The 12496-nt window shown below is 48.9% G+C and overlaps 1 protein-coding gene across 1 annotated transcript in view; it reads left to right on the forward strand.

Annotated features, from left to right (window-relative positions):
- LOC148506841 (uncharacterized) overlaps positions 1-10421 on the forward strand; it is a 72216-nt gene extending 61795 nt beyond the window's left edge. The window contains exons 3-4 of the mRNA XM_088446086.1: positions 5133-5492; positions 10312-10421. Coding sequence (XP_088302212.1) covers positions 5133-5492; positions 10312-10421 — 470 coding nt within the window. The remainder of the gene's footprint in view (positions 1-5132; positions 5493-10311) is intronic.
- The last annotated feature ends 2075 nt before the right edge of the window (positions 10422-12496 follow it).

A 12496-nucleotide genomic window follows, 5' to 3' on the forward strand; every position in this document is an offset into this window, starting at 1 on the left:
GCGTGCTGTCCCCTTGGTATGCTGCTCCGAGTGCTGTCCCCTTGGTATGCTGCTCAGCGTGCTGTCCCCTTGGTATGCTGCTCAGAGTGCTGTCCCCTCGGTATGCTGCTGAGAATGCTGTCCCCTCGGTATGCTGCTCAGTGTGCTGTCCCCTCGGTATGCTGCTCAGCGTGCTGTCCCCTTGGTATGCTGCTCAGCGTGCTGTCCCCTTGGTATACTGCTCAGTGTGCTGTCCCCTTGGTATGCTGCTCAGAGTGCTGTCCCCTTGGAATGCTGCTCAGTGTGCTGTCCCCTTGGTATGCTGCTCGGCGTGCTGTCCCCTTGGTATGCTGCTCGGCGTGCTGTCCCCTTAGTATGCTGGTCGGCATGCTGTCCCCTTGGTATGGTTCTCAGAGTGCTGTCCCCTTGGTATGCTTCTCAGAGTGCTGTCCCCTTGATATGCTGCTCAGCGTGCTGTCCCTTTGGTATGCTTCTCAGAGTGCAGTCCCCTTGGAATGCTGCTCGGCGTGCTGTCCCCTTGATATGCTTTGGTATGCTTCTCAGAGTGCTGTCCCCTTGGTATGCTGCTCGGTGTGCTGTCCCCTTGGCATGCTGCTCGGCATGCTGTCCCCTTGGTATGCTTTTCAGAGTTCTGTCCCCTTGGTATACTTCTCAGCGTGCTGTCCCCTTGGTATGCTGCTCAGCGTGCTGTCCCTTTGGTATGCTGCTCGGCGTGCTGTCACCTTGGTAAGCTTCTCAGAGTGCTGTCCCCTTGGTATACTTCACAGAGTGCTGTCCCCTCGGTATGCTGCTCAGCGTGCTGTCCCCTCGGTATGCTGCTCAGAGTGCTGTCCCCTCAGTATGCTGCTCAGAATGTTGTCCCCTCGGTATGCTGCTCAGTGTGCTGTCCCCTCGGTATGCTGCTCAGCGTGCTGTCCCCTTGGTATGCTGCTCAGCGTGCTGTCCCCTTGGTATGCTGCTCAGTGTGCTGTCCCCTTGGTATGCTGCTCAGAGTGCTGTCCCCTCGGTATGCTGCTCAGCGTGCTGTCCCCTTGGTATGCTGCTCAGTGTGCTGTCCCCTTGGTATGCTGCTCGGCAAGCTGTCCCCTTGGTATGCTGCTCGGCGTGCTGTTCCCTTGGTATGCTGCTCGGCATGCTGTCCCCTTGGTATGCTTCTCAGAGTGCTGTTCCCTTGGTATACTTCTCAGAGTGCTGTCCCCTTGGTATGCTGCTCAGCGTGCTGTCCCTTTGGTATGCTCCTCAGAGTGCTGTCCCCTTGATATGCTTTGTTATGCTTCTCAGAGTGCTGTCCCCTTGGTATGCTGCTCGGCGTGCTGTCCCCTTGGAATGCTGCTCGGCATGCTGTCCCCATGGTATGCTGCTCAGTGTGCTGTCCCATCGGTATGCTGCTCAGCGTGCTGTCCCCTCGGTATGCTGCTCAGAGTGCTGTCCCCTCAGTATGCTGCTCAGAATGTTGTCCCCTCGGTATGCTGCTCAGTGTGCTGTCCCCTCGGTATGCTGCTCAGCGTGCTGTCCCCTTGGTATGCTGCTCAGCGTGCTGTCCCCTTGGTATGCTGCTCAGTGTGCTGTCCCCTTGGTATGCTGCTCAGAGTGCTGTCCCCTTGGAATGCTGCTCAGTGTGCTGTCCCCTTGGTATGCTGCTCGGCGTGCTGTACCCTTGGTATGCTGCTCGGCGTGCTGTCCCCTTGGTATGCTGCTCGGCGTGCTGTCCCCATGGTATGCTTCTCTGAGTGCTGTCCCCTTGGTATACTTCTCAGAGTGCTGTCCCCTTGGTATGCTGCTCAGCGTGCTGTCCCTTTGGTATGCTTCTCAGAGTGCTGTCCACTTGGTATGCTGCTCGGCGTGCTGTCCCCTTGATATGCTTTGTTAGGCTTCTCAGAGTGCTGTCCCCTTGGTATGCTGCTCGGCATGCTGTCCCCTTGGTATGCTGCTCAGCATGCTGTCCCCTTGGTATGCTGCTCAGTGTGCTGTCCCCTCGGTATGCTGCTCAGCGTGCTGTCCCCTTGGTATGCTGCTCAGTGTGCTGTCCCCTTGGTATGCTGCTCAGTGTGCTGTCCCCTTGGTATGCTGCTCAGCGTGCTGTCCCTTTGGTATGCTTCTCAGAGTGCTGTCCCCTTGGTATGCTGCTCGGCGTGCTGTCCCCTTGATATGCTTTGGTATGCTTCTCAGAGTGCTGTCCCCTTGGTATGCTGCTCGGCGTGCTGTCCCCTTGGTATGCTGCTCGGCATGCTGTCCCCTTGGTATGCTTCTCAGAGTGCTGTCCCCTTGGTATGCTGCTCGGCGTGCTGTCTCCTTGGTATGCTGCTCGGCATGCTGTCCCCTTGGTATGCTGCTCAGTGTGCTGTCCCCTCGGTATGCTGCTCAGCGTGCTGTCCCCTTGGTATGCTGCTCAGTGTGCTGTCCCCTTGGTATGCTGCTCGGCAAGCTGTCCCCTTGGTATGCTGCTCGGCGTGCTGTTCCCTTGGTATGCTGCTCGGCGTGCTGTCCCCTTGGTATGCTTCTCAGAGTGCTGTCCCCTTGGTATACTTCTCAGAGTGCTGTCCCCTTGGTATGCTACTCAGCGTGCTGTCCCCTTGGTATGCTTCTCAGAGTGCTGTCCCCTTGGTATACTTCTCAGAGTGCTGTCCCCTTGGTATGCTGCTCAGCGTGCTGTCCCTTTGGTATGCTCCTCAGAGTGCTGTGTCCTTGATATGCTTTGTTATGCTTCTCAGAGTGCTGTCCCCTTGGTATGCTGCTCGGCGTGCTGTCCCCTTGGTATGCTGCTTGGCATGCTGTCCCCTTGGTATGCAGCTCAGTGTGCTGTCCCCTTGGTATGCTGCTCAGCGTGCTGTCCCCTTGGTCTGCTGCTCAGTGTGCTGTCCCCTTGGTATGCTGCTCAGTGTGCTGTCCCCTTGGTATGCTGTTTAGAGTGCTGTCCCCTTGGAATGCTGCTCAGTGTGCTGTCCCCATGGTATGCTGCTCGGCGTGCTGTTCACTTGGTATGCTGCTCAGCGTGCTGTTCCCTTGGTATGCTGCTCGGCGTGCTGTCCCCTTGGTATGCTTCTCAGAGTGCTGTCCCCTTGGTATACTTCTCAGCGTGCTGTACTCTTGGTATGCTGCTCAGCGTGCTGTCCCTTTGGTATGCTGCTCGGCGCGTTGTCCCCTTGGTATGCTTCTCGGAGTGCTGTCCCCTTGGTATGCTTTGGTATGCTTCTCAGAGTGCTGTCCCCTTGGTATGCTGCTCGGCGTGCTGTCCCCTTGGTATGCTGCTTGGCGTGCTGTCCCCTTGGTATGGTTCTCAGAGTGCTGTCCCCTTGGTATACTTCTCAGAGTGCTGTCCACTTGGTATGCTGCTCAGCGTGCTGTCCCTTTGGTATGCTTCTCAGAGGGCTGTCCCCTTGGTATGCTGCTCGGCGTGCTGTCCCCTTGATATGCTTTGGTATGCTTCTCAGAGTGCTGTCCCCTTGGTATGCTGCTCGGCGTGCTGTCCCCTTGGTATGCTGCTCGGCATGCTGTCCCCTTGGTATGCTGCTCAGTGTGCTGTCCCCTCGGTATGCTGCTCAGCGTGCTGTCCCCTTGGTATGCTGCTCAGCGTGCTGTCCCCTTGGTATGCTGCTCAGTGTGCTGTCCCCTTGGTATGCTGCTCAGTGTGCTGTCCCCTTGGTATGCTGCTCAGAGTGCTGTCCCCTTGGGATGCTGCTCAGTGTGCTTTCCCCTTGGTATGCTGCACGGTGACCCCTTGGTATGCTGCTCGGCGTGCTGTCCACTTGGTATGCTGCTCGGCGTGCTGTTCCCTTGGTATGCTTCTCGGAGTGCTGTCCCCTTGGTATGCTGCTCAGTGTGCTGTCCCCTTGGTATGCTGCTCAGCGTGCTGTCCCCTTGGTATGCTGCTCAGCGTGCTGTCCCCTTGGTATATTGCTCAGCGTGCTGTCCCCTAGGTATGTTGCTCAGCGTGCTGTCCCCTTGGTATGCTGCTCAGAATGCTGTCCCCTTGGTATGCTGATCAATGTGCTATCCCCTTGGTATGCTGCTCAGAATGCTGTCCCCTTGGTATGTTGATCAGTGTGCTGTCCCCTCGGTATGCTTCTCAGAGTGCTGTCCCCTTGGTATGTTGCTAAGTGTGCTGTCCCCTTGGTATGCTGCTCAGTGTGCTGTACCCTTGGTATGTTGCTCAGTGTGAAGTCCCCTTGGTATGTTGCTCAGTGTGCTGTACCCTTGGTATGCTGATCAGTGTGCTATCCCCTTGGTATGTTGCTCAGTGTGCTGTCCCCTTGGTATGCTGCTATTATTATTTTGGATTATTATAATTATTATTATTAATGGCACCACAAGGTGTCCGCAGTGCCTAACAAAGTACTGTACATAAACAAGTTATCAGAACAAGAAAATAGTGATTTACAGTACAAGACAATACAGGACAAGTACATGGTATATAAACATTGCTGCATTAGTGGTCATAACACTCAAATAAGCAGCAGGTTGTCTGGAATCAACAGTTAGGTGGTGCTGTAGGACTGTGCAGTAGACAATAGTTAAAGCGAGAGAAGGAAAAGCACATTGGGAAGAGAGCTTACATTCTAAACAAGAGGGGCAGATAGTCAGGGGGGACACAGATGGGATAGGCAGTGAGCATGGGACAGAGAATTAGAGTGAGAGATAGAAGACTTTGTTGTAGAAGTGGGTTTTGAGTGTCCGTTTGAAGCCTTGTAGAGGGTGGAGAGTCAGACAGGGAGAGGGAGAGAAATACAGAGTTATGGAGGAGCATGTGCGAAGTCCTGGAGGTGGGAGTGGGAGGAATTAATCAGTTGCATTAGAGAGTAGGAGTGTGAAGGGAGATGAGGTCAGAGATGTAAATGGGAGAGGATTGGGTGAGGGCTTTGTAAGTGAGTGTGAGAAGCTTGAATTTTGTTCTGATGGGAAAGGGAGCCAGTGTATGGATTGTAGGAGAGGGGAGGCAGATGTAGAAGGTTTGGAGAGGAAGATGACATAGGCAGTAGCATTGAGGATAGATTTGAGTGGAAAGAGGTGGGAGACAGGGAGGCCAGATAGGAGGAGGTTACTGTAGTCTAATCTGGAGATGACCAGTGAGAGGATGAGCATCTTAATTAAATTAAATTAATAGAATAATCAATATTCTCATATTGTCTTTACAGCCTCTGAAATTAATTCGGAATTCAAAATCCACCAGTCTGAGCCATCAGGAAAAAAAAAAGACTCTGCCACTCTCAATTGCTCATACGCCCTTCTGCCAGACAGAGACCCTATGTGGATTGGAATCTACTGGAGAGTTGGAAGCCCAAGTGAAGTGTATGCCTACCACCCCTCCAAAGAGATGGTTCATTCCAGGTACAGAGAAAGGACAGAGCTAAGAGGACTGGCCAATCTATATATAAAGGGGGTTCAAGATACAGACTACGCTACATATTACTGTTTTGTGGTGCTCAAATTCTGTGATGGGCTTAACAATATCAGATCAGTGATCCAATATGGGAGCCGGACATCACTGAACAAAGGTAAAATCAGAACTCTTTGGATATAGAGTTACATAGAAAAAGTTACTTATAGAGTTGGGTTATCACAATTAAACTAACCAGACATCTGTCACAAGATAATATTAACCAGGTCTATTGATCATTGAAAAAATATACATGGAGCTCTCCGATGATGGCGCCTGGCAACAGTAAGAGTGACTTTCCACGAGTGTCCGCCTATTTTGGACAATACTGCACATAGAACTAGGAAAATCAGGCATACTGAACATAAACTTAGTGGATAATACAATTTCTTAAAATAACCAAATTAATATAATAATATTAAATTAACTTCAGCCAAACTAAGTTTCTACAGTAAATTAAAAAGCATATAGTAGAGTATTCTAAATCAGAACTAAGGGGACGATGACTAAAACTTTCTAACTTTTGACAAGTCTAGAATTTACCACTAGCAACCAATCAGGTTCTAGCTCTCATTTTATGGAACATACTACATAAATGAGAGCTACAAGCTGGTTGGTTGCTCTCTGTAACTTCTCCACTTTTACCCTTTAGAAAGATTGATACATCTCCCGCTTCCTCTCAAAATGAAAATAGCAGTAAACTGAAATACAAACTGAACAATGAGTATCTGATATATACATTACCGGTCAAATGTTTTAGAACACCCCTATTTGTCCAGTTTTTATTGAAATTTATGCAGTTATGTCGCATTTTGTTTAACAAAATTTTATAAAAATGTTTGACTCATGAAATAGTCGCCTATTGCAGATATAACTATTTACAATTCTTTACAGAATAGAAATCACATATTGGGCCTGACAAGCTCATGATGTTTTTATTCTGCACTTGTGTCCGAGATTAGCATGCACCCTGATGGTTACCGTATAGGGCCGCATATCAGAATTGCATGGAGATCCATGCAATTTCAAAGGGCACTCTTACGCGTTGACTGGTGGGTGGCTATCGGCAATGGGCATACCGGTGTTAGGGACTGCATCAAAAAATGCAGTTTTACTGGTCATAGCGGCTATGTTCCATCAGACATTCTGAGCAACTATAAGTTCGCTCTAATGTTTGATGATGCGGTAGATGGCAGATCGATGGTGCGTCTTTAGGAGCACATCGTAATATTTGCGCTGTGGCTGGTGGGCATCTCAATAGGACATCCATCGGCCATGGCATTACCATACAGCCACAGTAGTGGGCGTCTCACCGCTCGTACTCTCCATCACCCCATGGAGCACAAATATAAGGCTGAGATTAGCATTTGCATATTCCCGCTACCACTATTGCGAGTGCAGCTGGGACGCAGCTCCATTAACAACCCTCTATGAATCAGGCCCACAATCGGGACGCCTGCGCAGTAGCAAAAAATACGACATTGGTAGATCGTCCACCTCAGAATCAGCCCCTACCTATTCTTCTGCCACTCCTGTCCATTTTGTAACAGGATCTGGCCAATGTTTAAAAGTGGCAATCATCTAAAAGGCAAATAATTGCCACTTTAAAACATTGGGCAGACTCACCAGATTCCTGACAATATGTACATCTCTTAGGCTATTACATTTCCCACCTTATTTACTAAGATCAGGTTCTACAACTCGGCGCTTATGATCATGTTTATACCTGGAATGTAAAAGAGCAACGCTTTCTCAAGCTGTGTTTTGTGCATTGCCCTTTTAAATATGATCAGATGCGCCGTGTCTTACAACCAGTCACTTAGTAAATAAACACTCTCATCTCTTATAAGGGTCTATTCATTCTATTTTTCACCTACTTTTGTAGAAATTAAGCATCGTGGCCATCAGGGGCGTTTCTAGAGAGGAGGGGGCTCGTGTGCAGTCTCCGACACGGGCCCCCTCCTCTCCACCCGGCAGCGCACTGAGCTGTGCGCGGCCAGCGCCGGAGTTATAGACTCTGGGCACTAGAGTGTGCACAGAGTCTATAGTGTATGCACAGGTCACCGGCTGTGGCGGCCATTTCCCTATACTGCACATGCGCAAATGACGGAAAAATGGCTGCCGCGGCCATTTTCCAGTCGTTTTACAGCACCAGACGTCCGGGCCGATGTGGGACTCCGGAGAGGTAAGTAATATTATGGGTGCAGGGTGTGCGGTGCGGGGCCCCCCTGGACCCAGGGGCCCGTGTTCCCCGCACACCCTGCACTCATTATATATACGTCCCTGGGGGCCATTCATTATAAAGGTAACACAGGAGATAATCAAGGATAGGAGGGATGTCCTGTGTTGCAATGAGGGATCTATATGGATCCCTTCACCCCTGATGCCAGGTTCTTTGTGCACATGCGTGTAACCAAATTCATGTATGTGCACTAGAATTGCTGCGTCAGAGTCGGCAGTGCTAATTTTCACTGCTACGGAAGCAGTGATAGGGAAGGCAGGGACATTGGATCAGCTGTCACCCCCCTCCCACAGAGCAATGGGTAATTGCATTGGTGTTTCAGTATCCACCGATGCTACTTGCACTATAGTGAATAGACTTCATAGATGAGGTATGAAACACCCTCACAAATACATGTTCTCCAGCATGTGATTCTATTTCAATTACTTCTCTTTCTAAGATTAAATATATTTTTTTCCACTGTACTGATAAACTAGCTGCATCAGCTCACATAACTGTCCATAGTGAGGAATTCATTAATTGTGGATGTTCATGTAGTTGAGGGATTATTTTGCTACTGTGCAAAAATCCCTCAAAACTCCTATGGTGCCTTCATTACACAGTGTGACAGCACAGGGGCGCTGTTGCAGTCGAGACATATGTATCAGAAATGTCTTGGGCTTCCTGGGCAGTGACGGGGATGCATGGAGAGAGTCTGTCTTATGAACGTGTTATGGGGGAGTCGCGGGGAGGGTCAGTGAAAGTGTCTGTGTATAGAGACGCTTAACCACTCATACCTGGACAGAGAAACTGCACATACCATAGAGCTGGAGCAAATTTCAAAGGCGCGACCAATAGGGGCATCTAGAAACACAGTAATCGGTATTTGAGCACCTATGGACACTGACCGTGGGTGTCTCAGTCCTCGCTCATTTGGACGCATGGCTGTGCCCCCGGGAGGGGCTTCAGTGCAGCATTTGCATAAAGGTTCAGTCACGGCCGCAGCTCCGTCCACGTCTGTATCAGGCTCTACATGTCATTAGTGCCATTAGCTATCTATGTGTAGAAATACACCACAGTTCATTGTGATATCTAGGGGTATAATTACTAATAGGGATGTGCGGGCTCGGATTAGTTCAGATTTTCCCGCCAAGATTGGATTTTCCCCGCCAAAAATCAGGTCTCAGAAAGAGGCAAAATTTCATCTTTTATGGACAAACATCATCTTTCATGGACTGATGATGTTTGTCCATGAATGATGACGTTTGCTTCTTTCTGAGACCCAATTTTTTGGCGGGGCAAATCTGAACTTGGCGGGAAAATCCGAACTAATCTGAGCCAGCACATCCCTATTAGTAATTATACCCATACTTGCCGACAATCAGCTCCAGCCTTCCGGGAGGGAGCTGATTGTCGGCTAATAGCGGGGGGCGGGGCCGGCCAGTGGGGGCGGCGCCGGGGGCGAGGCAGCCATTTTGGGTCACATTGGGGGCGGAGCCGGGAGTGGAGCCGCACGATCGCGTCATCGTGACTCCGCCCCCTCTTCACAATGCCGTGATTTTCGGCATTGTGAAGCAGGGGGCGGGGCCACGATGACGTGATTCTGCGCGAATCGTGTCACCGGGCCCCCCGCTGCTGGGATTTCTGTTTTTTTCAGGGGGGAGGTGGGGAGGGTGTGAGACTTCCGGGAGGCTTGCCTGCCTTTCCGGGGGGCCGGGAGCGGCACCCGAAAATCGGGAGGCTCCCGGCCAAATCGGGAGGGTAGGCAAGCCTGATTATACCCCTAGATATCACAATGAGCTGCGGTGTATTTCTACACATAGATTACTAATGACATCTAAGGGGGTATTTACTAAAGTGCAGGTTTTTAGAAGTGGAGATGTTGCCTATAGCAACCAATTAGATTCTACTTAATATTTATCTAGCACCTTCTACAAGATAATAGCTAGAATCTGATTGGTTGCTATGGGCAACATCTCCACTTCTAAAAACCTGCACTTTAGTAAATATACTTCTAGATTCTATACTATATTAAAACTGAAAATATTAATTTTAGCTTATTACTATTTCTTTAGCAGATCCCAATCAGATATATATATATATATATATATATATTAATCTACAAGTGCGGCACTCAGTGGGCCATCGGATCTTGTCTGGTCCCTTCCGCTCTGCATGTCCATGTTGGACATGCAGAGCGGAAGGGATGAGACGAGATCCGACGGCGTGAGGAGCGGCAACAGGTATATAAGGTATGTGTTGTATGTATACATGTTATTATGTCTGAAGCCTGAAGACGGGCTATTAAAGTCCGAAACGTTGCAAGCTATGGCAGCCTTTTAGTTTTATTTACAAGCCCACTGAGTGCCGCCCTTGGAGATTATTGCATTTATTACGTAGCGGGCACTGTGGTATATCCTATATAAATGGAAGAGGAGTGCTTGGCCTTTCATTGAATATATATATATATATATATATATACATATATATATATATATATATATACTTAGGAGGTTATTTATGATGTGTAAGACTGGGGAGGAGATGTGTGAGCAGTGTCCAGTTTTCCACCAGAGTGCATGAGATTGAGAGGGTCACATGGTAGCATTTGATGTGGGTGAAGGTAAATTTTATTTGGATGAAACCACTAAAGTTTTCATACTAATTTGTACCCGTTCTCTTACTACTGTTTCCTTTATTTCTCATATTTCCACAGATCAGATTCTGACTGAGCCATCTCAATATTTACAATTGGTAATAATTGTGGTTTACGCCGGGATCAAATTCCTCATCCTTCTTGTTCTGCTGATAGTGACTTTAGTCTAAATGAAGAAATAGTAATGATGTAACTTGCTGTACAGTAACATAATGTGCCACGTGAATAAGAAGAACATATGTAGTGTTGGATATAAGCATCTTTTATTTCCCATAAGAAATGTTATTTCATGTTACACAAGCTCACAACAAGTCTTGTATCTAGCGTTGGCTGCATCCTATGCTGAGATGTCATTGATACAGTTATGTGACCCCCACAGTGGCGAAACGCGTGACACAGAGCTTGCCTTTTTAGCTGCCAAAGTACTGCAGACTTTAACAAACTGTTGCTGGCTCTACTATCAGTGCTTATAGAGCTTGTAGGGTGGACTGCTACCGGAGGGATATAATTGTGCCTATAAACCACTGTGGTCAAAAACCATAGACATCAGTAAGTTGCTTTGTCTGCATTCACTCATCAGACCCTTTTGGAGGGAGATCTGAGTATTTGATAAGTGCCAGACTGTTTAAAGCAAACTCACCTACCTGCTGACAAACTGCTTACCAACTCCTGGAGGTATATCTACAAAAGTGCCTGTTTTTAGAAGTGTTACCCAGAGCAGCCAATCAAATTCTTCTTATCATTTATCTAGCACCTTCTAGCTAGAATCTGATTGTTGCTATGTGATACCCCAGTATGCTGTAGGAGCCTTAGTGTGGCGTTTCTCACCATTAAGTTGTTTCTTCTTCTTTTCCACGCTCACAGTACAGATGATATGGTAATTGGGAGTTGGAATTATGGGCCCGATTCAGACCCGGACGCTAAGAAGCATTCGCTCATAGCTGCCGATGGTTCACATTGTGCGCATGCGTATGCATCGCAGTGCTCATGCATGAACCACTATGAAAGATCTGGAAGCTTTCGCTCCCCAGCATAGACAGTCCAGCTGTATGAGTGACAGAAGAAGCCGTTTGTGGGTGGTAACAGGGGCAGGCAACTAGAAACAGGGGGAGTGGAGGTGCAAATGCATCAGTAATTGCCATCACTTAGCCAAATTTGCATTAGCTGAGAATGACCGTACGCTTCCAGCGACCAGGTCTAAATCAGATCCTATGTCCCCATCTTCTGGAATAGAGCAGTGTCCAGGCTCATCAGTCATCATAATCTTAGCACTGCACATCAGTCATCAGGAGCTTAGCACTGCTCATCTGTCATCAGGAGCTTATCGCTGCTCATCCATCATCAGGAGCTTATCGCTGCTCATCCGTCATCAGGAGCTTAGCACTGCACATCCATCATCAGGAGCTTAGCACTGCTCATCAGTCATCAGGAGCTTAGCACTGCTCATCTGTCATCAGGAGCTTATCGCTGCTCATCCATCATCAGGAGCTTATCGCTGCTCATCCGTCATCAGGAGCTTAGCACTGCACATCAGTCATCAGGAGCTTAGCACTGCACATCCATCATCAGGAGCTTAGCACTGCTCATCAGTCATCAGGAGCTTAGCACTGCTCATCTGTCATTAGGGGCTTAGCAGTGCACATCAGACATCAGGAGCTTAGCACTGCACATCAGTCATCAGGAGCTTAGCACTGCTCATCTGTCATTAGGGGCTTAGCTGTACATCAGTCATCAGGAGCTTAGCACTGCACATCCGTCATCAGGAGCTTAGCACTGCACGTCAGTCATCAGGAGCTTAGCACTGCACATCCGTCATCAGGAGCTTAGCACAGCACGTCAGTCATCAGGAGCTTAGCACTGCACATCCGTCATCAGGAGCTTAGCACTGCTCATCTGTCATCAGGAGCTTAGCTGCACATCCGTCATCAGGAGCTTAGCACTGCACATCTGTCATCAGGAGCTTAGCACTGCTCATCCGTCATCAGGAGCTTAGCACTGCTCATCTGTCATCTGGAGCTTAGCAGCACATCAGTCATCAGGAGCTTAACACTGCTCATCAGTCATCAGGAGCTTAGCACTACTCATCTGTCATCAGGAGCTAACCTGCACATCCATCATCAGGAGCTTCGCACTGCACATCAGTCATCAGGAGCTTAGTACTGCACATCAGTCATCAGGAGCTTAGCACTGCTCATCTGTCAACAGGAGCTTAGCACTTCTCATCTGTCATCAGGAGCTTAGCTGC

The sequence above is a fragment of the Taudactylus pleione genome, unplaced genomic scaffold, assembly GCF_031769625.1.
Source record: "Taudactylus pleione unplaced genomic scaffold, aTauple2 ptg000393l, whole genome shotgun sequence".
NCBI lineage: Eukaryota > Metazoa > Chordata > Amphibia > Anura > Myobatrachidae > Taudactylus > Taudactylus pleione.